This window comes from Palaemon carinicauda, chromosome 1 (assembly GCF_036898095.1).
Source record: "Palaemon carinicauda isolate YSFRI2023 chromosome 1, ASM3689809v2, whole genome shotgun sequence".
Classification (NCBI taxonomy): domain Eukaryota; kingdom Metazoa; phylum Arthropoda; class Malacostraca; order Decapoda; family Palaemonidae; genus Palaemon; species Palaemon carinicauda.
The window spans coordinates 102,727,081-102,739,580 of record NC_090725.1 but is presented as its reverse complement, the minus strand read 5'-3'; the positions used below and the strand labels follow the sequence as shown (position 1 = coordinate 102,739,580).

Genomic DNA, 12,500 nt, shown 5'->3' with positions numbered 1-12,500 from the left:
TATATATATATATATATATATATATATATATATATATATATATATATATATATATATATACACACACACACACATACCCATATCTATATATATATATACTGTACATACACTCATATATTTCCCCTTTCCTCTTTCCGATACAGTTAAGAAGCGAGCGATGTCAGCTACAGTGCGACGACGAACGACTGCTCGTGACCCCAATCAGGAAGGATGAAGGATTCGAATCAGATTCTGAATCCTCCGGGAGTACCTGCGACGAGTCCTTTTGCAGCAATCAGGATATTAAGGTAATTGCGGGTGACTTCGTTTGATGTGAATTTTCCACTATCTATACATTACTAGTGTACGCGACCCGTCAAAACGACAACTAAATGTTCACATAAGCACGTACAGGCGCACAGAGATTCAACCCTTTACAAAACCTCTCATCAGGGTATGATAACTCCATCTCTACCCGTACCCAAGGGCCTAGGGAGAGAGAGTAGTTATGTATCTGATAATGCCGCTAAGTGTGACCTGAAAGATATATATATATATATATATATATATATATATATATATATATATATATATATATATATATATGTATGTATGTATGTATTAGCCAGACACTTGCTCGCATATACATTATATATATATATAAATATATATATATATATATATATATATATATATACATATACATATACATATACATATACATATACATATATATATATATATATATATATATATATATATATATATATATGCTGTATATATAGTATACGTATTATATATATATACATATATATATACATAGTATACGTATTATATATATATATATATATATATATATATATATATATATATATATATAGAGTATACGTATTATATATATATATATATATATATATATATATATATATATATATATATATATATATGCATACATATCATAACTTCGTCACCAACACAGGACAAAATTATCATAAACAGTCATGTGTTACAGAATCAACACAGAGCTATCGTAGTGGAAGAGATGAATGTTAATCATCTTTAGGCTTAATTATAATTTGATACCATAATAATTTTTAATGAGATAATTATCTTTTTTTTCAGGTGATCAACGACCACGTCCTACGGCTAGATCACCTGATCCACCACGAATCTACCGCAAGTGCGGTGCCCTTTGCGTCATCATCGTCCTCCTCGGACGATACGTCATCCTCAGCCACGAGCAGTGGCAATGAGAGCGAGGACGAGACTCCGAGATCCACCTCGGAAGGCCTTGGAACTTCTGGTCAAAATTCTCATTCACAGGTATTTTCTTCCTCTTTTTGTAACTTTCTAAGTTTAAAATTTCTTATTCGCTGTTACTTTAAAAATTCAAAATTCTCATTCACAGATATTTTCTTCCCCTGTTACTTTAAAAATCTCAAAATCTCATTCAAAGGTATTATCTTTCTATTTCTGTAACTTTCTAAATCTAAATTTTCTCAGGTATATTTCTCCTAATTCTGTTATCTTCAAAATTTAAAATTCTCATTCATAGGTATTTTCTTCCTATTTCTGTTACTTTCAAAATTAAAAATTTTCATTCAATGGCTTTTTCTTCCTCTTACTTTCAAATTTCAAAATTCTCATTCACAGGCATTTTCTTCCTCTCTCTGTTACTTTCAAATTTCTCAATCACGGGCATTTTTTTTTCCTCTGTCAATTTCATAATAAACTTTCCAGGAATATTGCCATAGCCTCTGAAGCAAGGTCTTCCACTCTCTTGAGCTAGAATTTTCTTGCTAGAGGGTACATTCAGGCACGCTATTCTATCTTTTTCTTTATTTCCTTTTCTTACTGAGCTATTTTCCTTGTTGGAGCACTTGGACTTATAGCATCCTATTTTTCCAACTGAGGTTGCAGCTAAGTAGTAGTATTAATAATAATAATAATAATAATAATAATAACAATGATGATAGCGATATCGATAAAGAAAACGATAACGAAAACGATGATGATAATAATAATAATAATAATAATAATAATAATAATAATAATAATAATAATAATAATAGTAAGTGTCTTTTAGTTCTATCAATGTGGGAATTTTTAGAGTGGCCTTACTATAACTTTCCCTACCAAATGATGTACAGTCAGATATCAGAATTCGTGTCTCTACCCAGACCAACTGTCGGACAATATATATAGTGAAGGACTGACAAAACTGCAAAACAGAAATTTTAAGGAAGTATTATGTATTTCAAGTAATTCTGTTGTCATTTGAGACCCTATTTTGAGACGATTTGTGAAATTGAGAGACGCCAAACAGTAATAATGATAAAAAGTAAAATAAGACAAACAACCTGAATCAATATCAAATTCAATTAATTATTGAAATAGATTTTAATAGTAAAAAGTTTAGTTTAGACGAAGTGATTTTTATTTTGATAAGACTGATGAGCGTTTATGGATACATGGGCCAAGAGAAAAAAAAACTAAGTTTGGTAGAATATCTCTTATAATAAAAGTTTTCAATTGAAGTCACATTTTTCTTCTTCAATAGCAATAAAAACAACGTCCCAAACTACATTCTCATATTAAATTCTTAACATCAAATGAACCTTTATGTAAAATATTTTCTATCAACTAATGCTTAAATAGAATACCATGAATCAGTAAAAAGAAGATTCATAAACATGCTTCATAAAAATCTAAACTATAGACTCTGAAACAAAAGAGTTATACGACTATTTCATCCTTCCGGGAAGTTCAGATTATTGAACTCATAGCGGATGATTTTGCACACTCGCTCTTGAGGAAAAAGCGGATTACGAAAAAGCTTTCAATTTCCGATTACGACCTTCTAATGCAGGATGTGCATTAACCAACTCATGAGAAATGCATTCATCGAATCATGAATTTTTACAAGATTTCTTTGAAATTCAACAAAATAAAAAATGAAATAGTTAGGCCTATTCAACATCTCTGTATATTATAATATATATAATAAAATATAATATAGTATATAATATAATATGTAATATAGTATATATATAATATAATATGATAAAGGTTAAACCAAAAGGCGGCCAGGTTACATGAAATGATCTGCCAAATTTTTGTTTGACGATGGCTCAAAACTAAACTTTCTAGCTCTTGTTAGAAAGTTTTTCTATGAATTATTATTATTCTCGATGTTAATAACTAATAAATTATTGTATTTTTGGATATATATGAAGATTTATTTCGAATAAAAATTTTAATGTAGCTCTTGCACTTACAAATAGGGTTAATGGAGAGATTCTTACATTATTTTCAATATATTATTGTTGCTCATTCCTTTAATCTTTATGTTAACGTTGCTGATTTTTCTATCTTCTCAGGTCGATGCCAACAGAGTTTCGCCCAACGTCAACGGAGGAGGAGGAGGAGGAGGAGGAGTAGGCAGTGGAAGTGCAAGTGGCATCGGGGACATATTCCTCATGAGCGACATCTTGTATTGCCACGTGGCACCTGCAACACCGCGAGCGGTGGTGGTCGTTGTGAAAGATGCAGGTTCTAGTCAGGTTAATGCCCACGTCTTTCAGTGCCTCACTGACGAAGCCGCGAAGGCCCTCTACGCCCACTACAAGGAGGCGAGTAATAAATATAAACTGAACAGGTACCGTAACAGCAAGAGAAAATCTGATTTGAATTCGTCAGATGCTCCCACCAATACTGCAACTGTGTACAAGAGCAGTAGCGTCAATGGTCACAAAGAGATCAACTACGGCAAGCCCCCTAGCGGGAGCGCAAACAGTTCTTCCAAAATTTCTGGTTCTTTGGGCCGATTAAGAGACGGAGGCAGCAGTAGCAAGAGCGGAAGAGGCTCTCTTAGGTCAGTAGAAGCTAGGCTGCTTAAAGGAGAAAGAAATGATCTAGCAAACAACATCAATGTCATTGAGATCAGAGAGGCGTCCCAACAGAATAACAGAAACAATAACATTGAGGACACACGCCCTTGGAATCTCGTGCAACATACGGATTCCAACGGCGTTACGCACATCGAGATAGAAAGTGGTCCATGCAGTCTCATGAGCAGTTCTTCAGACACCTCTGACTTTAACAGTTTAGCCAGCATAAATTCCCAACAAGGTGGTCAGCTGACGATGAACTCGCTAACGACATTGCCGTCCCATAAACCAGACAACTCTGATATCGCTTCAAATTTCCAAGTTTCGAATAGTTGCCCAACGAGTTTGATCACCTCAGAGAGAGAAATCCTAATTGCTGGGGAAGTAGAAAAGAAGACTCGCCAAAGACAGCCTCCTCAGCTACTGAAGGAGCAGAAATTCCGTAATATGGACCAGTCATGGAAACAAGAGATCAACTGGGGTGAAGAGACAATGAAAACGAGTGATAATTTCATGAGAGATGATTACAGAAGAGAAGGTAAAAAGAACCGTGACGAGAACCGAGAAGGAAGAAGCCGACGAGGTAGACATGAAGGGGACCTGCGAAGTAACAATTTTAAAGAAGTGTCTTTGTCGATGCCCCTTGGCTCGGTGGAAGGTCTCATTCCACGGCTGCCCCAAGAAAGACCGTCGAGAGCAAGAGAACAGTCCAGGACAAGGCTGCGACATTCCCACAACAAAGGGCCTGCGCCTCCACCACCACCAAGACGCCACCCGAACAACCCTTCATTACTTTTAGTGCCAACGAAAAGTGGGGCAGAAAATGCCAGAGCCTTTTACCCAAAAGAGTCTCACATCATGCGAGGAAACAAAATCGTCCGGGTGGAATACCCAGGGTATTCCAACACCTGGATGCACCTAGATATAAACAATAATCCCCATCACTATAATTACTACACCCATAGTAATGCTTGGATGGGCGGAGCCCACGAATACCATACAATGAGACCAAGAGAAGGAACCATAAGCAACGAAATGAGAAGAAGATCTCGTTCGAAAAGTCCAGCCCGAAGGCCTATGGCCCATAGGTATATAGACGCCGTGTCTACGTTCAATCTTTCGCAGAAATTGAAGGACATCTCTGAGGCGGTTTTCACCGGAAAGCGTAACGGCGCTAACGGAAACAGCATCCAAGCGAATGGAATCCTTTCGGGGAGTAACAACAACAACAACGCTCACAATGGCGCCCGCGAGGGAAAAGGTCACAGCCGATCGATGTCGTCGGTGTCTGCCTCCGCCGTGGAGGGAATGGGAGACGGCACCCTGAAATCCGTCATCAAGAAAGGTCGCAAAGTGGAGGCGTCACCGCAGACGAGGAGGGTAACCTTCAGCGCCTATGCCACCGTACAGGTTATGGAGGCGTGACCCCGAAAGACCATAATCCTGCGGCGTGGAAAACTTGCTGTCCGCCAAAGACCGTGAACATTCTTTGTTGAATGATGCTCAACTCACTTCTGTATTTTAACTTTGTTTTTATTTACAATTATATTTAGATATTTTCAACTATGAAGTCGTCGTGTATAATAATCATCCTTCATGCATTGCTATGCAAATTACCTCTTTTCCATCGCTACACTGACTGGATCTTTAATAAGATTTAAAGTATTGTTATGTTACCAGTAATTTGGTAAAGGAATTCATGATTTATTGTGTTGGTGTTACATTATATCATTTTCAAGCCTTTCCTCATTCTGTAACCATATATTGAATAGCCACATGGTTTAATATATATATATATATATATATATATATATATATATATATATATATATATATATATATGTATATATATATATATATATATATATATATATATATATATATATATATATATATATATATAGACTGTATATCTTTGGTTTGCACGGAAAAAATATTTATCCAAACCATATTTGTCTGTTTGTCTAATCTATTTATCATCAAGGTCAATTTTCCTAAAAAAAAAGTTTCCAAAAAAACATTCTAGAGGCTAATGTCTAGCTTATTACTGGGATGCTGATTCAGCATAATCGGACTTTAGTCCAATGCAACAGTTTATGTTTAGTCTTCGCGAGGGAGATAATTTAGAGAAAAGGCTGAGAACGCATTTGGCCAGACTATCCTGTAACCAATAAAAATTGTGGCAGTAAAACCCACGCAAGATCAATTAATCTTCCTTTGTTAATTAATTACCCCAATCAAGTCCAAAACTCTAATGCAACTTGAAAGGACTTTTTTCTAAAGTTTTGAAACTAGTTATTTTTCAGGTAAAAATAACTTGGCCTTCCACATTCTTAAACATGATAACAGTTCATATTTCTTGTTAAGCTTGTCAATCCCAATCACCTTTCCTTAGTCGTTTCTCATTTTAGCTTCATTTCTGTCGTTTAAATGATGCATGAAAATGAGTTCTATCTATCTAGAAAATGCACATTTTTAATATTCTGTAAATGCTACATATGAAATGCATCTTTTAAATATAATTTGCCCCACACTAAAATATCAAAATGGCCTTCTGTGCTTGATCAGAATTTTTACATGAAAACAATACTTTGGGTATGAGATTACATGAAGGACAAGAGCTTGTGAATTCTGAAAATACAAATTAATAGATCCAAGTCTGAACAAAAGCAACAATATATGAAGATTATCTGAACTGTAGATCGTCACAATAAACCAGCTCCCCTTCCCCCATACAAGATGTAAGGCTCTTATATTTAGAAAAAACCCAACAGAGAGAGAGAGAGAGGGGGGGGGGATAGGGAGGTAGGTAGGTTAGGGAATATGTCGAGGGAAAGCAGGATGTGGTGAGGAAACGACAAAATTGAGCAACTGCTTTAAGTTTTCTTTCCCAGAAAGTTTTAACCACACTTCAACTATCTCTGTATTCTCTACCAACCTCTCCACCTCCAACTGACTACCACCCAATACAATCATCAGGTAAGGAAACCTTTTATCTCTCTCATGAAGTTCAAAAGACAGTTAGGGGAAGAACGGAAAACAATTCCACAACAAAACTCGTACGCATTAGCTCTCACATCAGTGCCATCTATTGACAATGCACCCAACTAAAATCCAATAATAATATCTACGAAAGTATTACAACTTTTTTTATTTAACTCCTTGACAGTTACACTACGCTACTGTGGGTATTGCTTTTCTAGAAAAAATGCCTTTTCTATAATCATATCTATTTTAACATTATTCAGTAATACAGTAGTGACAAACATAATTCATATTAGGCACTTTTTAATTGGTATCTCGATTCCAAATGTAAACCAAAGACCTAGCTAATCGGCGCCATCTGTTGCCAACGCACCTTAATAATGAAGAAAAGTGCCCACAGAAATTCCAGCGACTATCCGGTCTTCCCTTTACTGTCTTCGATTAAGGTCAGACATTTTACTATCTTAGTATTAGAGCAATTCCGACCCAGTGTTAAAATCCTACAGAACCTTCAAAACCTTAATCATTTAGGGAGGTTTAATAAGCAACCAGATACTAACTGTACATAACATCAAATTTCAGACTACATTAAAGGGTCAACGCAGGAGCTGTGAATTTCACATTTATTTGCCATTAAAAATTTGGTGTAACAAACACCAAAAAACTTACTTTCTTTCGCAGCCCAATAACACAAAAAACACACCAACGCTGTTCGAGTCAAGATCACTAAACATGATTAGAATAAAGTATTTTCTTAATCGTTATACTCATCTGTATTATCATTCACCATCATCAATCACTATGTCCATATTCTTTAATTCATAACTAAATACCTCTTACTAGATTTAATTAACAGAAGAATTTTCTAAACATTCACTCATTCTATGCCTATTAGATTAATTACAATAGTAATTACTTGTACATGAACTCACAAAGGTATATGTATATTTTCTACGTATACAAATATATTCCTGCATAATAGAATATTCTATATATATATATATATATATATATATATATATATATATATACGTATATATATATGTATATATATACGTATATATATACATATATATATATATATATACAGTATACATATATATATATGTATATATATATACATATATATATATATATATATATATATATATATAATGTGTGTATCCATGTATACACACATCTGTATGTATTATCCATTTGTTAGCTTAAGCCATTCACTCATTAACCTTAAGAGGCCATAGCGAGTTTTTATTGTATAAACAAATTGTCATCTGGAGAATTATGTTTTAAAATTGAATGTAAAATCAGTCATTTCTCGTTTTATATTTTCCAGCTGTATATGATTAATTCTAATGTATACAAATACTCAAAGTGGTTGCATCAGACATTTGTCAACTTAGACATCAAACATGTATATTCTTCTATGAAAGTATTTGTCTTTAAATATATGCAGTATACATGTATATACATATATGTATATATATAATATATATATATATATATATATATATATATATATATATATACATATATATATATATATGTGTGTGTGTAGATACAGTATATATATATATATATATATATATATATATATATAAATATATAACGTGTATATACATATATAGGTATAAATATATATGTATATATTCATACACACACAGACATATATATATATATATATATATATATATATATATATATATATATATATATATATTACGTGCCATGGTCATGTAATGAAAATGGTATCTTTGAATAATTTTTGTAACAAAATTCTTGTTCGTATTGATTTCAAAACATCCTTAAGCAGAGCCCGGCATGTTGAAGACATGTTTGCATGTGTGTGCTGTCATGTTGTGTATTTCTCTTTTTCCCTTCATCAGCAGACCGCGTTTACTGAATCATATGTACAGAGAAGTGTTATTATTATAAATGTTACAAAACAACCTATTTTTTATCTTAACGCCATGGGAAAACCTTTGAACTGGTAATTTGTATATAATAAAATGCCTGTCAAATAATTATGTTTTATCGTGTTTTTTCACTCCTTTATCTAGGCTGAAAATTATATATATAATATATATATATATATATATATATATATATATATATATATATATATACAAAGCTAAAACACTAGTTGGAAAAGCAGGATGCCATAAGCCCAGGGGCTCCAACAGGGAAAAAAGCTCAGTAAGGAAAGGAAATAAGGAAAATTAAATGATTTAAGAACAGTAACAACATTAAATAAATATCTCCAATATAAACTATAAAAACTTTAACAAAACAAGAGAAAGAGAAATTAGATAGAATAGTGTGCCCAAGTATACACTCAAGTAAGAGGACTCTAATCCAAGACAGTGGAAGACCATGGTACAGAGGCTATAGCACTACCCATAACTAGAAGAGCTGCTTACCATGGCTAAAGACACTCTTCTACCCTTACCAAGAGTTAAGTATATACTGGAAAATTACAGTGCAGTAGTTAACTCCTTGGGTGAATAAGAATTGTTTGGTAAACTCAGTTTTGTCAGGTGTATGAGGACAGGAGGATCTGAACAGAATATGCCAGACTATTCGGTGTATGGGTAGGCAAAGGGAAAGTGAACCGTAACCAGAGAGAAGGATTCAATGTAGTACTGTCAGGCCAGTCAAAGAACCCCATAATTCTCAAGCGGTAGCATCTCAACGGGTGGCTGGAGCCCTGGACAACCTTAAACCTACAATATGTTGAATAAACAAATTGTAAAGACATTAGCTCAAGAATAAAAAAGGAGTTAAGCTTCTCAAGGAAGGTTAAGAAAGGAGTTTTGAATTAATAAATGTGTGAGATCTAATACTGTAGAATTTGATTTACAAACTACAAAAGGAAAATTTTAAGAACAACTTTTGTCCAAAATCTTATAAATAACCATTATTCTGCATTTTTTTTTACAAAATGATGAAAATATTTTGTACCACAGATATGAGTCAAATACAAGTTTGTAACAGACCATATCAGTACTTGAACAAAAAAATATATGATGCTTCCAAACCTTTGTATAGATATCAAAGCCATACATGGAATATACAAATATATCTAAACGAAATCCCCTTTTGTCTTTTAGAATAATCCAACATCATCATTTTTGTCTCTTGGTACGTTGAAGATGTTCTACACACGCCCGCATAAGCTAAAAAAGAATTTATTTTTATTCTAAAAAGGATAAGGATTTCTATTAGCTTCGTTATGACCATCTTTAAATATGGATTACGATAAGGTATCGAGTAAAAAAGCTATTGAGAAACATTTTAATCAAAAGTCAGGCAAGCAAATTGAAGAAAACCTACCAAATTGGTAGGATGCTTTTTTTCTGGCTGCTATCTCCTGCCTACTCTTACTTTATTTGAGAAAATCTAAGGAAATAGCATATTACTTTTACCTGTGAGAGCATCTATCTCTATGACTAATCAAATTAAATTTCGATTCTTTATTTTTCAATATTTTTGAGATAAAACAAGCTTGAATGTACAATCAAAACCACCCCACCACCTTGAAGAATTTTTATTCTCTGCAGAGTTGTAGGTGTTTAACTGAACTCTGTTTTATTTTTGGCCCGTTGTGTCGCATGCATATTTTAAATACAATTTAAAAGATTTGTGAAGAACATTTCTGCAATGTCAAACCATTGGCAGATACCTTCAAGAAAACAATTCAACAGTAATGAAGTCCATTTGTCTGAAAGATTAAACGGTATTTATGATAATTATATTCTATTATCATAAGAAAAAAAATACGGGGGTACTAACTAGGACTCTCAGTTTATTTTGTAATGATAATTTTATGGTGAAAAATAGCTCAATCTCCATCAAAACAACTACTGTAGAGTTCGCCAAAAGCAAATGCCTTCGTTTATGGCAATACCTACGAGCAATTGTTTGAGTCCACCACTGAAGTTAGCTTTTGTGCTTTTTTCTTCTAACAATTTGAGTCTCCTGATCGAATGAATGGACTGCGATAAAATTCGGCAAATATATTCATTAGATTACTCCCTCTAAATGATAACATTCTGCTAGACAACGGTGAGAATTCGGCGAAGAGGGTTCTGAAGTTTAAAGGCCACTCATGAATGGCAAGGAACAGTGATATTGCAGTAGCTAGGACCAGGGAGGGTCAGGCAATAAGCTCCCCAAAAACCACCATCCTTAGCTCACAACTCACAAGAATGGTAAGGTTGCAGACTACAAGAAAATATCGAACTAGAACGGGACTCGAACCACAGTCCGGCAGAACGTCAGGCAGGGACGTGTACAACAGTCCACCACAACCCCTGGCGTTAAATTGTCAAATGTTTATCTAGCAAGATATAGTTAAACCTTTTCATAAATAGTTTCTTATTTAGTTTACCTCAATCATAATCCTGCTGAGACAAAATAGTAGAGAAAATGAGAGGGAAATAATAATAATAATAATAATAATAATAATAATAATAATAATATTAAATAATGACAATAATAATAATAAATAATAATAATAATAATAATAATAATAATAATAATAATAATAATAATAATAATAATAATAATAATAGGAAAATGTCGCAGGCCAGAGAACGAACGGTTCAACCAGAACACTGAAGACCAATTTAAGTTTTTATTACAATAGGTGCCTCGTACTTATTAGATAGAGAAAAAACTAAAATCTACCTGTATTTAACAAATGCCGGTGACGCGTGTGCACGGTCGTGTGTACATGAATCTCTACATCGTTGGAATCATGAATAAAAAATATTGATATCTATTTAAATACGACAGTAAGACACACTTTGATGTTAAAAGTTACAAACACTGGAAATGAAATGGTGGTGATGGTTGTACTTGGATAGATAGCTGTTAAATTGCGAAAAAACGACTGTTACAGAAAAAAATCTTCAGGCGTCTAGAGTTTCCTTGTAATCAATACAATGAAAATATATGTAATTGCAATTTGATACCTATATATATATATATATATATATATATATATATATATATATATATATATATATATATACTTATATATATATCTTATGTAAATATATTTGTATACTGTATATATATATATATATATATATATATATATACATATATATATATATATATATATATATATTTACTTGTATATATACAGTATATATATATATATATATATATATATATAATATATATATATATATATATACAGTATATATATAAATATATATATATATAAATATAAATATATATACATATGTACATTATATATATACTGTACATATATATATATATATATATATATATATATATATATAAATATATATATATATACAGTATATATATATATATATATATATAAATATATATATATATACAGTATATATATAAATATATATATATAAATATATATATATATATATATATATAAATATATATATATATACAGTATATATATAAATATATATATATATATATATATATATATATATATACATATGTACATTATATATATACTGTACATATATATATATATATATATATATATATATATATATAAATATATATATATATACAGTATATATATATATATATACAGTATATATATAATATATACACAGTTATGAATATATATATATATGTATATATATACAG

At 32.0% G+C, this 12,500-nt stretch overlaps 2 protein-coding genes across 2 annotated transcripts in view; one reads left to right on the top strand and one right to left on the bottom strand.

The window, feature by feature from the left end:
* Nucleotides 1-5,640, top strand: part of LOC137650409 (uncharacterized) — a 168,778-nt gene extending 163,138 nt beyond the window's left edge. The window contains exons 4-6 of the mRNA XM_068383659.1: nucleotides 144-287; nucleotides 1,102-1,302; nucleotides 3,360-5,640. Of these exons, the coding sequence (XP_068239760.1) occupies nucleotides 144-287; nucleotides 1,102-1,302; nucleotides 3,360-5,294 (2,280 nt within the window). The 3' untranslated portion in view covers nucleotides 5,295-5,640. The remainder of the gene's footprint in view (nucleotides 1-143; nucleotides 288-1,101; nucleotides 1,303-3,359) is intronic.
* LOC137650425 (dehydrogenase/reductase SDR family member on chromosome X homolog) overlaps nucleotides 1-12,500 on the bottom strand; it is an 833,317-nt gene that overhangs the window by 598,647 nt on the left and 222,170 nt on the right. The gene's annotated exons all lie outside the window — the stretch shown is intronic.